Source organism: Chelonia mydas, chromosome 3 (genome assembly GCF_015237465.2).
Source record: "Chelonia mydas isolate rCheMyd1 chromosome 3, rCheMyd1.pri.v2, whole genome shotgun sequence".
In the NCBI taxonomy this organism is placed as follows: Eukaryota; Metazoa; Chordata; order Testudines; family Cheloniidae; genus Chelonia; species Chelonia mydas.
The window spans coordinates 75,111,226-75,126,589 of NC_057851.1; the positions used below are offsets into that span (position 1 = coordinate 75,111,226).

A 15,364-nucleotide genomic window follows, 5' to 3' on the forward strand; every position below is an offset into this window, starting at 1 on the left:
TGTTGAGGCAGAGAGGTAACAGTGACTCACAACTCTGGGTATGCCCAGCAGCATGTTACACCATCTTAGCCAGAAACTTGGTTCTGCTTTAATTTTATTCACTACCTTATTCCTTAGAGGTATTAGTTCCTTTTCAGATGTGGCTGGGACTTTGTCCCAGCTGATTAAATCCGTCATCTTGTCCATCTTTGTGTAGAACAGTGGTTCTCAACTCTGGCCCAGCACACCAGGGACTTTCCCTGAACAAGCTGTGGACCAGTTTGTTTACCTGCCGTGTCCGCAGGTTCGGCCAATCGCAGCTCCCACTGGCCGTGGTTCGCCGTTCCAGGCCAATGGGGGCTGCAGGAAGGGCTGCCAGCACGTCCCTCGGCCCATGCCGCTTTCTGCAGCCCCCATTGGCCTGGAGCGGCGAACCACAGCCAGTGGGAGCTGCGATTGACTGAACGTGCGGATGCGGCAGGTAAACAAACTGGCCCGGTGCGCCACGGGCTTTCCCTGAACAAGCGGTGGACCAGAGTTGAGAGCCACTGGTGTAGAAGTCATCTGTGTATTCTCTCCATTGTTCAGTCTCTCGTATATTTCTACGTGCTGTAATGCTTCAATAGAGAGCAACAGTTCCAGTTTTTGACACGTTTTCATCCTAGTGATTGTCTTTCACTTTATTCTCTCCTATTCTTTATTTGGCTTCTCTCCCCCTAGCTCACACAACACCAATGTATCTAATGGTTTGCCAAAGTTATTCTCTGTACCAATTTTCAGTGTTGTTCAGTTTATTCCACAGTGGCTAAAAATATTGTTTGGTGCACTTAGGGTAAAGCTTGAATGATGAAAGAATTAAATGGTTATATGGGAAATTTGGAGAGTTTTGCAGTAATTGAAAAACACTGGTTTTCCCATTCTTTTCTGTATGATATAATCATTTTGATTCCCATTGAGCTGATATACAGGGCTCAAGTGCATTCTCTTACATTGTAATATTGATATAACGTGTTTGTAAGAATCATTTGATTCTCAGAGCAGAAATCAATGAACAGGAGACTGTTTGTTTCTTCTGTTTCATGTCTCCACATCGTATTCTTATCCACAACCTTTTTCTCAACTTTCACACTGAAACCCTCTGCAATCAACACCATAGCATGTTTTGGCACAGTATCAGTGAGCTCTTGCAGCTGGATGTCAAACTCGTCAATTTTATTAGCGTTGACTACTGGATTAGTTAACATAGTTGAATGATGGACGTTCTGAAGTCCCCAAGCAGACTGAAATAAGCCTTGGATTCTATCTCAGCAGGGATACAAACTCATCCTTATTCAGAATAAATGTTCCCCTTTCTATTCCACATACGCCACTAATTCTTGTTGGGGCAGAAGTTACAGCTGCCAGTTAGCTGAACTTCAGAAAGATCTGCAGTGTCAGTCTTTGCCAGTGTCTCCCCCAGAGCTGAAAATGGAGTTATGCTTGGGGTTAATATTAACAGATCAGAGACTCCCTGAAGAATCTGGTTATACTAGTCTGCTATATCAGATTTCTACTCTTGTCTTATTGGCTAGGCATTAGCATTACAGCACATCTCCTAATGATAATCTTGGTCTGGGACATTCTTGGATGAAGGTGAGGGTAACACAATGCAATAAAATAGGAATCATATATATATATATATAATACATATATAGTGGTTTTCATCCCTAAATCTCAAGTGCTTTAACAAAGTACGGTACGTATTATCAGTCTTATTTTACAGAAGTGGCAATGTGGTGTCAAAAGGCAAAGTGACTTGTCTAAGGTCACATAGAACAGGGTATAGAACTCTGGTCTGCTGTCTCACAGTCCTATCTCCACTGAACTATACAGTTTCCTGTGAATACTCAGTGAATGAAGCAACAAATAAGGGGCATGTTAGGCGTAGTTCTTTGACACATAACAAAACAGTATTATCAATAAAGTTTGTAATGATATCTTTGGCTAGGAGTTCCCCTCCTCAGATTGCTGTTACAGTGTACTGTGGACCAGAAGGTTGCCACCCTCCATCCCATAAGTGATTTAATTTCTGTGGGCTTGTATTCATATACTGTCATTTATGAAGTGTTTTGAGATCCTTGAAGATGTCAGATGCTGTCAGTCAGTTTTTCAAAGAGCTCCGCAACTGTTTAGGCATTAAAATAAGTGTCAGACTTTCAAAAATGTCAAGCAACCCACAGTATTGTTTGTGAGACTTACAGTCAGGGGTGAAATCTTGGCCCTATTGAAGTCAGTGAAAGTTTTGTCCATTAACTTCAATGGTGCCAGGACGTCACCCTTGATTTTCAAAGAATGTGATCAGCGTTTTTGAAGGTTTGGCTAATTATGTTGGTGTCTAAATGGGAGCAGAGCTCTTTTGGAAATCTGTACCCTATAAAGTATTAAATGAATACAATTATTCCTAGAAATACTATGTTAATTGGGGCTTTTCCTACTTTGTCATAAACATATTCATGTTAATATTGTATTTTAATATTTTATGTTTCAGAAATCAAAAATCTCCACTTATGACAAGATGTGGGCCTTTATGAGTAGCAGGAGGCAGTCGGTGCTTGTCAAAAGTAATGAAGAAGGCATCCAGCGTGTACTCACCTCTGATTATGCCTTTCTAATGGAATCCACAACCATTGAGTTTGTCACACAGCGGAACTGTAACCTAACACAGATTGGAGGCCTGATAGACTCGAAAGGTTATGGCGTTGGAACTCCCATGGGTAGGTTATATGTCAACCATTTGTTCTGTGCTCATTAATCTTAGCTGCAGTGATAGCACAAAAAAGCTCCAGCGTACAATATTGTTGCTCTCCATAAACTACAAGCACTTTTTCTCCCTCCCCCCACAACAACGTAAACATATCATATTATATTAACACAATTTATGGATCTAGTTTAATTTAGAAAATGATGTCTTGGTTACCCTAAAAAAATGACAGGATGTTTGCATGTATAATGCCTGTGCTCTAGATGGGGACTGCAAATTCAACTAAAGGAAATACTTACCTTGACAAGAACTTGATCTCGTACAGTATTTTTTGTATTTATGGTATAGAATAAATTATGTAGTGGTAGTGCAGTGACTGCATAGGTAAATATAGTGGGCACTCATAGTTCTGCTATATAGAAAAGTTTAAGTATCGAGTTCGCTAAGATTGTTGGGGAAACAGTCATAATAGTATGTTATACGTAAACCCTGGAGAAAAAAACAGTGAACTAAAACTTTCTGTATCTAAATTATGGAGCTGTGATTGCAATTCCTAATCCTGCAATCAGTTCCTGAGCAGAGTCCTACTGATTGCAGGACTGGGGGCTGAGATCTCAGTTTAGTAAGCACCTAAGCATGTGCCTAAATACCATTGAGCTATGTTGATGTACATGAGCTGAGGATCTAGCCCTTAGATTTTAGAGAAGACATCCTTTTAAATGGACTAAGGCATTAGTGCTATACAGAGGCAAAGGGTATATTAGAAGCATGGAATGACCTGCTTGAAAGAACAGTATTTTGTCCTACTTTTAGTTTATTTTTATATCAAGAATTTCATCACCTTGACACTGGAATGAGCATGTCCTATATTTTTTCTCTAACGTGACTTACAAATATCATTTATTTTACCTGTATTTAAAGCATACTGTAAATCACCTTGTGGGGGAAATTGTCTACAATACTTTAAGTCAAGAAACACTAGCATAAGGAAGGATAAGAAGAGAAAGTTATCGGAAGGTCTTGCAAAGAAAAACTAGCTAATAGTACCAGGCAGCTTTACCTATGGAGATGTTTTTTGTAATTTTGATATAACTACTCAGACATACTAATAGCATTATTGTTTCAGTGATTGCAATAAGTGAATATGATTGCAACGGTACTCTGTGTGGAAGTCATAGTTCTGTAAATTCCAACTTGCTTCTGACCCTGGGCTCCAATTCCTGACCTCTGACTCCGGTTCCTGTTCCTTGCTACTGACTCCTGCTCTAACCACTAGACCTAACTCCTTCCCCATTCACTAGGCATTGACAGTCTGAGCAGAACCAAACCCTGTAAACAATAAGGGAAGTAGAGCATACAATGAGTAAGGATCCTATAAAGGTCAATATCTCTCTGCTGGAGATAGTGGGAGCTTGTCTACACTACTGTGCGGGGTTGAGCTAAGATACACAACTTCAATTACGGTGTCTTCACTGCAGTAAGTCGACAGCTGACACTCTCCCGTCAACTCCGCTTGCACTTCTCATTCTGGTGCAGTACTGGAGTCGATGGGAGAATGCTCAGTGGTCGATTTATTGCATCTATACTAGATGTGATAGATCGGCCCCACCTGGATCGATCACTGCCCGCCGATCCGGCAGGTAGTGTAGACAAGCCCTGGGGGCCTATGGACTGTGCATGCCCAGGTTGCTGCCCTGCAGGCACAGAAGGTGGTCCTGCAAGCTCAAGCCTCACTGACTTCAGTTCTTATCCCCACTCCCACTACACAAAGCTCCCCTTGCCTGACAACTTCAGTGGCGATCACAACAAGTTTCATGGTTTCCTAAATCAGCGTCAGGTCCTATTTATGGTACGTCCTCAGTGGTACACTACTGACCACGTCCAATTGGGACTAAATATCAGTCTGCTAAGCAGGGAGGCCCTGGCTTGGGCATCTCCACTTCTGGGAAAAATCAAGCTCACTTCTGGGACAATTTGAGGATTGGTGGTGATCTTCAATGACCCAAGTTGCAAGCATACAATTGGAAAACTCCCACAATGAGTAAGCATTTAGACAACTGGGCATTTCATTGGAACACCATCCAGTTACTAAATATGCAGCAAAGTTCCAATTTGTGGTAAAGACATCTAGTAGAACAAGGCCGCCCAATGTTATCGTTTTTGTCTCAGCCTAAACAATGATATTAAAGATGAACTGGCATGGGTGTAATCCAGCCTGGATGCTTTAGTTGACCTATGCAGCATGACTGATGACTGCCTGACCAAATCCCACCAAGAAAAATACATTGTAAGTAATGAATCTTGTTCTTCCGGACCTTGCCAGCTCTGCTGATACCACACCCATTATCCTTCACTTCTCTGTCACCTAAACGAATGGAAGTTAGAATCATAGAATCATAGAATCATAGAATATCAGGGTTGGAAGGGACCCCAGAAGGTCATCTAGTCCAACCCCCTGCTCAAAGCAGGACCAAGTCCCAGTTAAATCATCCCAGCCAGGGCTTTGTCAAGCCTGACCTTAAAAACCTGTAAGGAAGGAGATTCTACCACCTCCCTAGGTAACGCATTCCAGTGTTTCACCACCCTCTTAGTGAAAAAGTTTTTCCTAATATCCAATCTAAACCTCCCCCATTGCAACTTGAGACCATTACTCCTCGTTCTGTCATCTGCTACCATTGAGAACAGTCTAGAGCCATCCTCTTTGGAACCCCCTTTCAGGTAGTTGAAAGCAGCTATCAAATCCCCCCTCATTCTTCTCTTCTGCAGACTAAACAATCCCAGCTCCCTCAGCCTCTCCTCATAAGTCATGTGCTCTAGACCCCTAATCATTTTTGTTGCCCTTCGCTGGACTCTTTCCAATTTATCCACATCCTTCTTGTAGTGTGGGGCCCAAAACTGGACACAGTACTCCAGATGAGGCCTCACCAGTGTCGAATAGAGGGGAACGATCACGTCCCTCGATCTGCTCGCTATGCCCCTACTTATACATCCCAAAATGCCATTGGCCTTCTTGGCAACAAGGGCACACTGCTGACTCATATCCAGCTTCTCGTCTACTGTCACCCCTAGGTCCTTTTCCGCAGAACTGCTGCCTAGCCATTCGGTCCCTAGTCTGTAGCGGTGCATTGGATTCTTCCATCCTAAGTGCAGGACCCTGCACTTATCCTTATTGAACCTCATCAGATTTCTTTTGGCCCAATCCTCCAATTTGTCTAGGTCCTTCTGTATCCTATCCCTCCCCTCCCGCGTATCTACCACTCCTCCCAGTTTAGTATCATCCGCAAATTTGCTGAGAGTGCAATCCACACCATCCTCCAGATCATTTATGAAGATATTGAACAAAACGGGCCCCAGGACCGACCCCTGGGGCACGCCACTTGACACCGGCTGCCAACTAGACATGGAGCCATTGATCACTACCCGTTGAGCCCGACAATCTAGCCAGCTTTCTACCCACCTTATAGTGCATTCATCCAGCCCATACTTCCTTAACTTGCTGACAAGAATGCTGTGGGAGACCGTGTCAAAAGCTTTGCTAAAGTCAAGAAACAATACATCCACTGCTTTCCCTTCATCCACAGAACCAGTAATCTCATCATAAAAGGCGATTAGATTAGTCAGGCATGACCTTCCCTTGGTGAATCCATGCTGACTGTTCCTGATCACTTTCCTCTCCTCTAAGTGCTTCAGGATTGATTCTTTGAGGACCTGCTCCATGATTTTTCCAGGGACTGAGGTGAGGCTGACTGGCCTGTAGTTCCCAGGATCCTCCTTCTTCCCTTTTTTAAAGATGGGCACTACATTAGCCTTTTTCCAGTCATCCGGGACTTCCCCCGTTCGCCACGAGTTTTCAAAGATAATGGCCAAGGGCTCTGCAATCACAGCCGCCAATTCCTTCAGCACTCTCGGATGCAATTCGTCCGGCCCCATGGACTTGTGCACGTTCAGCTTTTCTAAATAGTCCCTAACCACCTCTATCTCTACAGAGGGCTGGCCATCTCTTCCCCATTTTGTGATGCCCAGCACAGCAGTCTGGGAACTGACCTTGTTAGTGAAAACAGAGGCAAAAAAAGCATGATCAAGTCCAGGCAAAAAAAGTTGATCAAGTCCAGCCCTGCATTTCTAATGTGGAGACAAATTGATGCAGGCATTGGGCCTGTACCTATATTGTGGGGATTTTGCATCAAGTTGCCCTGCCAAGGTCTGATCTGTGCCTTGGTCAAGAAATCCCAAGCCCCAGCCCCAATGGGGGGGTCCAGGCTAGACTGGCACCCTTCCCTCTCCCCATAAGTGTGCACTAATGCTTGTCCGCAAGTACCCTGGGAATGGCCAATCAGCATTCGACACCTCTCCAACTCTGGCACTCTGCCATGCCCTACACCAACCTAGAGATTCTGGTGGACTCAAGTGCCTCAGGCAATGTCATGGATCTGGAGTTTGACTGAGCATACCATATCTCCACCAAGTGAAAGGACTCCTGACACACTCCCATAGGTTAGTGGAGTCCGTAGATAGATCACTTCTTTCATTGGTATCATTCACCCACCAGACAGCTCCCTTACAGGTAACTACACTTTGAGGCCACTGATAAATCATTCAGTTTGGGCTAATTTGTGCACTGCATTTATCAGTTGTCCTTGGTATCTCCTGCGTCATAACTCGCTCATGCACTGGCAGTCAGGCATGGTAAATTTTGACTCCACATTTTACTGAAAATCTTGTTTCCTGAGAGCCAACCCAGGATCAGCAACCTTTTATGGCTTACTCAGTCAACCAAAGAATTCAAAGACACAAAGAGAGAATACAAAATGGGAAATGACTGCCTAGGAAGGAGTACTGTCGAAAGGGGTCAGAGTGGATCACAAGTTAAATCTGAGTCAACCGTATAACACTGTTGCAAAAAAGCAAACATCATTCTGAGATATATTAGCAGGAATGTTGTAAGCAAGACACAAGAAGTAATTCTTCTGCTCTACTCTGCAGTGATACAGCCTTAACTGGACTATTGTGTCCAGTTCTGGACACCACATTTCAGGAAAGATGGGGACAAACTGAAGAAAGTCCAGAGAAGGGGGAAAAAGTGATTACATGTCTAGCAAACATGACCTCTGAGGGAAAATGGAAAAAAAATGGGTTTGTTTAGTCTGGAGGAGAGAAGACTGAGGAGGGACATAACAGTTTTCAAATACATAAAAGGTTTTTACAAAGAGGATGGTGAAAATTTGTTCTTGTTAACCTCTCAGGCTATGACAAGAAGCAATGGGCTTAAATTGCAGCAAAGGGCAGTTTAGGTTGGACATTAGGAAAAAGCTTCCTAACTGTCAGGGTGGTTAAGCACTGGAATAAATTGCCTAGGGAGGTTGTAGAATCTCCATCATTGGGGATTTTTAAGAGCAGGTTGGACAAACACTTGGCAGGGATGGTCTAGATAATACTTAGTCGTGCCTTGAGTGCAGGGGACTGGACTAGATGACCTCTCAAGGTCCCTTCTGATTCTATGATATGATTCTATGAAAACCTGCAGAAGAGGTTCATTTGCCCTTCCATATCCCCAGTGGGCGCCTTGATTTTCTTAGTGGCAAAGAAAGACTACTGAGATTTGAATCAGTATTCTTTACTCTGCTCTGCCAAAGTCTTCACAAAGTTGGACCTCCATAGAGATTATAATCTGGTGAGGAGCCACAAAGAAGATGAATGGAAAACCACCTTCTATTTCCAGATGTGGCCATTTCAAGTATTTGGTCATGCCATTTGGGTTATGCAGCACCTGGCAATCTTCCAGCATTTCATAAACAACATCGTTAGGGGCATGCTGGACCAAATTCTTCTTTTACCTAGATGACTTCTTCATTTTCCCTGAAAGTCAGTTCCTCCACAATTATCCTGTGTGTACTGTCTTGGACAGATACTGCCAAAACTACCTCCATACGAAATTCAAGAAATGTGACTTCAATGAGGACACAATGAAATTGGGATATATTGTCTCACCTGAGGGACTCACCAATGAGCGGTGATATCTGGCTTTGCTGCATCCAAGGATGCGCACCAGGTGCAGCAATTCCTGATGTTTGCCAATTTATACAAGCAATTTATTAAAGGATTCTTTTGTCTGGTTGTACCCATAACAGCACTCCTACAAAATGGAGCCCACCTTCCTGGTCCATGGAAGCTCAGTTGGCCTTTGATTGACTGAAGAGGGCATTCACCCCAGCTTCCATCCTGATTCACCCAAATCCCACTGAACCATTTATAATTGAGGCTGATGCCTCAAATTTTGCCACCAGTGCAGTTTTGTCTCAACATGTGAGCCCCCACAACCAACTATACCTTTGTCCCTTTTATTCTTGGAAGCTAACCCCCTCAGGGAAAAAATTACAATATTTGGGTCAAGGAGCTACTGGCTAGCAAGATGACTTTCAGTGAGTGAGCACCACCTCCTATGAGAAGCCTGATACCACAAGTTATGACATACCACAAGGATCTGGAGTACCTACAGACTGCTAGATGCCTTAACCAATTCTAGATCCACCAGTCCCTCTTCTTTACTCACTTTGACCTTCTGGTAACCCAGCAGTTCTCAAACTGTGGGTCAGGACCGCAAAGTGGGTTGGGACCTCATTTTAATTGGGTTGCCTGGGCTGGCTTAGCCTGCCTGGGGCTGATGCCAAAGCCCAAGGGCTTCAGCTCTAGTGGTGGGGCTCTGGTTACAGGCTCCCTGCCTGGGGCTGTAGCCTTTGGGCTTTGGCTTTCCCCCACACACCAGGGGTGGCGGGGATCGGGTGAGCTCAGGCTTAGGTCCCCCCTTCAGGGGTCATATAGTAATTTTTGTTTTCAGAAAGGGGTTGTGGTGCAATAAAGTTTGAGAACCCCAGGTAACCTATCACCCAGGGATAAGAAATGGGAAGGCAGATACCTTAGGCCCCAAATTAAATATCTCCAACGTTGGGAAAAGCCCTCTGCCACTATGCTTAAGGAGTCCAACATTGTCAACAGGACAATTAAGGATGGTCTAACATTCCATCCGCTCCCTGATGACTCATTCACAACCCAAATCTGCCAGACCCTGAATGATGCAGGTACCTTTACTGACTCAGAGTTCTCAAGGGTTGTATTTATGTTCCAGTGGGACAACTTAGGTTTCTGGCATTGAAACTATGCCATGTTTTGTGGCTTGTGTGCCATTTGGGCCAATTCAAGGCCTGGAATCTGGTCTCAAGATTCTACAGGCCTACAGGTTTACATCAAGTCTTATACAAGGTCCAGCAAGCTCTGTGCCTGCACCAAGAACCTAGGATCAAAACCCCTAGGTCTCTTCCAGCTTCTGCCCATGCTTCCAAAGCCTTGGTCTACTATATCAATGGACTTTATTGTAGAATGGTCATTTTCCCAGGAACACTTGGTAATCCTGAATACCGTCAACCTCCTAAGAAAGATAGCACCCTTCATCCCATGTTGTGCTGTTCCTAAAGCACAACAGATGGTTTGACTCTTCTTGGAAAATGTCTTCTGTTACCATGGGTTACAAAGAGGCATTATATTGGACTAGGGACCCCAGTTCATCTATTGATTCTCTTGGGAATTTCTCAGACTCCTTAGGGAGACTTCTCAAGTCTATCGCCCAATTTTGTGCTATTCTGAATTTGCATATAAAAATACAATCCATACCTCAACCCAACCTAGCCAATTCTATGGCTTTCACCCCAATTTCCACTCAGACTTACCTGTAAGTTCCACAGTACTGGCTATCACAGATTTGGCCTCCCACCTACACCAAGTGTACTGGGAGTTCATGGAACACTTGCAGACCACCAAAAAAGTCTATAAACACCCCATGGACCAAGACAATCAGACTTCCCCCAATCTGGTCACAGGGGACAAGGTGTGGCTGTCTTCCCAAAACCTTAAATCAAGCAGTGTATTTGCCAAACTAGACTACCAATACCTGGAATCCTTGAAGATACACCTTGTCTTTAACATCTCACTTTTAAAGCTCCATACTGGGAACCCATACCCAAATCACTCCAACCTGCCACCACCCATAACAGTCCATGGACAGGAGGAGTACTTGGTCCACTGGATCCTTGACTTTCAGTGAGTTAGGAGAAGTCTTCACTACCTGGTGGACTCAGAATGTTACAGTCCAGATGAGCAGCCTTGAGAACCAGTGGAGAACATCCATGCCCTGGACCTATTGTGAGAGTTCCATCAGAAGTCCCCCCAACACACCAGGCCCCAAGACCCTTAGAAGGTGCGCTCAAGGAGGGGTGTGGTCAGGAATCAGGACCTGCAGCAGAGACATTCTCCAGGGAACCAACCTAATGAGCATAACTGGCCTGTAGGAGACAGCCTGATTGCCCACACCACCTGATTGGTGGGAAGAATCAGCAGACCAGCTCTTAAGCCTAGCAGCAGCAGTTTGGCAACTGCTGAAATTTACAGGTAGGCAGAGGAAGAAAAACGCTATTTGAGAGTTTGATTTAAGGATTTCTTATATTAATTAATATATTTCTTTTGTATATTTTGACATGTGATGGTGATAATTTGTGTTTTAATCGTTATAAAGCCTTTACTTTTTGAATCTCAGTCTCTACTCTCATTAAATAATTAATGTTGGAACCGCCCCCCCCCCCCCCCCCATTTCCTTCAACTGTGAAAACTGAAATTAAAAATGTACTTAAAACCCATGATCTTGCACAAGTGTGAAAATTTAAATTGATACAAAATTAAAATGTTTAAAAATAAACATATTATCCATAGAAATTGTAACAAAATAAAAATCAAATTCTGCCAAGCCTCACTGTATTCCATAATAAACATCAGAGTTAATGTGAAGTGAACCATGTAAGACTCAGAAGTTTAGCTTGAGTGCTTGTGCAGATCATACCAGTATTGTCTTATACTTTTGGGGGTCTGCAAAAATAGACTGGACATTATACAAGAATATGAGATTTTTGGCATTTCCTGTTTCCAGTTGGTATGGTAATATCCAAAATACAGCTTTTTGTGGTGTATTTTTCCTGTTTCTATCTAGAATAAGGAATTGAAGGATTACAAATGAAAAGTATTTTTTTTATATTTTTATATTAATTAATTTGAATAGAATTTGAGTAGTTCTTTAAAAGCATGGGTAGAATTTTGGTTTCTACAGTTTGTAGAGGTTCTAATTTTATCTTGATCTGTTTTTTCCATCTTTAATCAGGATGAACAACTTTATCACTTGCAGGGAAGGAGCTTGTTACCCATTTTCAGTCCTGATCTGATCTGTCATAGTCACAAGTTCTCCTCTCTGTTCCAAGTCTCTCTGTCTATCCAGAGAAGCTGGGAATGAAAAAAAAAAATGATTTTGATGTTTGAGTTCCTCCTCCAGGAGACATTGTTTATGCAGCTGTTGGGCTTTCAGGGGCAGCCCTTCTTTCTCCCCTGCTGCTCTTACACCACTTTCAATGCTGGTTTCCCAACTGCCTGTTCTGTGCATCTCAGTGCAGCAGAGCAGGAGAGAAAGACTGGGAGCTGCTAGGAGGAAGATAGAGCAAGAGGGAGCAGGGGAAAGAGGCAGCTTGGACACAACCAACAGCAGCTTCAGTTCTCTATTTGGCAGAATTAAGCATCAGAGCAAGTCTGAGGTAGGAATGAAAAAGTAGCTTTACACTACCTCAGGGATTCACTGATCTTGGGGCTGTCAAAGAGCCAATTTAACCCCTCTTCCAAATTGGAGCAGCCTCAGAGATACTGTAAATTGTGCTCTGCTGGTCATAGCTCCAATGGGACTGTTGGATCGTATCTTTTAGAAAAACATCCAGTCTTGATTTAAAAATTGGCAGTGATGGAGAATCTCCCACCAGCCTTGGTAAATTGTTCCAATGATTAATTACTCTCATTAACAATTTATACCTTATTTCCAGTCTCAATTAGTTTCAAAATTCAAGCCATTGGATTGTGTTAGACCTTTCTCTGCTAGACTGAAGAGCCCATTATTAAAAATTTGTTTCCCATGTGAGTACTTACAGGTTGTAATCAAGTCACCCCTTAATCTTCTCTTTGTTAAGTTAAATAGATAGAACTCTTTGAGTCTGTTACTATAAGGGAGGTTTTCTAATCCTTTAAGCATTCTTGTGGCTCTTCTCTGAACCCTCTCCAAGTTATCAACATCCTTCTTGAATTGTGGACACAGTATTCCATCAGCGGTCAGACCAGTGCCAATACCCCAAAACTCCTTCTTGAGATTCTTGTTTATGCATCCAATGATCATATTAGGCCTTCTGACCACAACATCGCACTGAGAGCTCAGGTTCAGCTGATTATCCACAATGACCCCCCAATTTTTTTTTTTTTAAGTCATTGCTTCCCAGGGTAGAAGTTCCCATCCTGTAAGTTTGGCCTACACTCTTAATTCCTAGATGTATATATTTACATTTAGTCACATTAAAATGCATATTGTTTGCTTGTGCCCAGTTTAGTTCTGTATTCATGACCTGTCCTCTTTATTATTTACCACTCCCCCAATTTTTTGAGTCGTCTGCAAACTTTATCAGTGATAATTTTATGTTTTCCTTTCACGTCATTGATAACAATGCTAAATAGTATAGAGCCAAGAACAGATCCCTGTGGGTCTGCTCTAGAAACATGCCCGCTTACTGACAATTCCCCATTTATAATTACATTTTGAGAGCTGTCAGTTAGCCAGCATTTAATCCATTTATTGTGTGCCATGTTAATTTTATATCAGTCTTGCTCTTTAATCAAAGTGTCATGTGGAACCAAGTCAAATGCTTTACAGAAATCCAAGTATGTTACATCAACACTATTACCTTCATCAATCAAACTTTTAATCTCATCCAACAAAAAGATATCATGTTAGTTTGACTATATCTATTTTCCATAAATCCATGTTGATAGTCATTAATTATATTAACCTCCTTTAATTCTTTTGTAATTGAGTTCCATATCTGTCCCTCCATTGTCTTGCCTGGTCTTGATGTCAGATTGACAAGCCTATAATTACTCATGTCATCCCATTTACCCTTTGACCCTTTTTAGATATTGGCATAACATTAGTTTTCTTCCAGTCTTCTGGAACTTCCCCAGTGCTCCAAGACTTATTGAAAATCAACATTAAAGGTCCACCAAGTCCCTTGGCCAGCTCTTTAAAAACTCTAAGATGCAAGTTATCTGGACTTGCTGATTTAAAAATGTTTATCTTTAGTAGCTTCTGAGCTCAGATGCAACTGCCTCCTGAGATATGCAACTGTCTGGTGACTCCCAAATTATTTGAAGAGTTATTATGAGAAGGGAAAAAAGTTAAATGCTAGCAACTATGGCCACTCTATGGACCTGACTCCTCACTGTAAAACTGGAGTAACACATTGGCAAATCACATAGATATAGTAGGCATAACTTAATCGTAAACTTGATTTCAATGGAGCAACACTGAGATAAAACTGCAGTAACATGGAAGTGAATCAGGCCCTCTGTTTTGTATAAATACATAAAAGTGTGTATGCATATGTACATATACATGCATAACATAAAATTAGCAGTAGAATTCATAGTGTCATGACCTAAAAAATATAGTGCCCATGTCAAATGAAAAGAATATGAATAAAATACACAGTCTTCTAGCAGAGTTGCATTGGCCATAAGCTCCAGAAAGAAACATACGCATAGAAGTTCAATAGGCTAGAATAAGACCCTCAGGCTTTCACATTCTGTTGGTTCAGGAATGGCATTTTTCACTGTGTTCCTTTTCACTTTCAGTTCTAAAGGGATACTGGCTAAACCACATTTGTTAACATTTCATTTTCTTCCCCTTACAGAAAAATGTATATTTCATTTGTTATTTTTCTTAACGGGAGGTTGCTCCTTTACTTGCCCTGTGCACATGTGGCTTCCACATAAATTTATTGGTCCAGACTAATGTATTGGCATTCAGGTCACTTGTACGTGTGCACATGTCCCTACCCCCCACAGGTTATTTGTTTACTTTTCTCTCCTGCTGCCCAATGAAATTCTAGTGAACATTTTTTACTTAAAGCCTTCTTTTTGATTAATCAGACCCATGTGGAGGGCTTTTTGTTTTTTGAATTTCAGTCAACTGGTAGAGCACATAATTAAAATGTTGTTTAGAGTAAGCACATTTTGAAGACAGTGGTATTCCCATAATTTCATCAGACACAGGATCTAGAAAGTGGTATTTCACACTCCACTCCCTTAAATTAAAGCCTTCACTGCAGAAAAAGGGTTTCAGGCAATAATTTATTATCTCCTATTTCATACCTCAGTTAGGAATATGACTTCATGAAATTTTTATATTTATCTTCTAAGCCATTAATAAATGCAATACAATACCATTCTTCTGTACCTCAGTAAGAGGTGCCTGGTTTCAAATAGTTTTTAAACAAATAGTGTAACGAACAAATGTATAACATTTAACTACCATGTTATATCCAGTAATATACTGTATAGCTCACCTAATTTAAAGTTACTTATCCTTTTCCTCTTGGAGTTGACTTGAACAAGTCCTTCTGTTAAACTTTAAGTTTTACAATACTGTATTTCTTAAACTGATTTTTTACCATTTCTTTAATGCAGACATTTCACAAAAGCATCCTGGTATCATTATATGCTACTTTTATTAAGTGTCTGTTC

General features: G+C 42.0%; 1 protein-coding gene across 7 annotated transcripts in view; it reads left to right on the forward strand.

Moving 5' to 3' along the window:
- The window catches only part of GRIK2 (glutamate ionotropic receptor kainate type subunit 2), a 603,576-nt gene that overhangs the window by 551,244 nt on the left and 36,968 nt on the right, over positions 1–15,364 (forward strand). For all 7 annotated transcript variants that reach the window (XM_043542704.1, XM_037894531.2, XM_007059389.4 and 4 more), the window contains one exon: positions 2,507–2,732. In XM_043542704.1, coding sequence (XP_043398639.1) covers positions 2,507–2,732 — 226 coding nt within the window. The remainder of the gene's footprint in view (positions 1–2,506; positions 2,733–15,364) is intronic.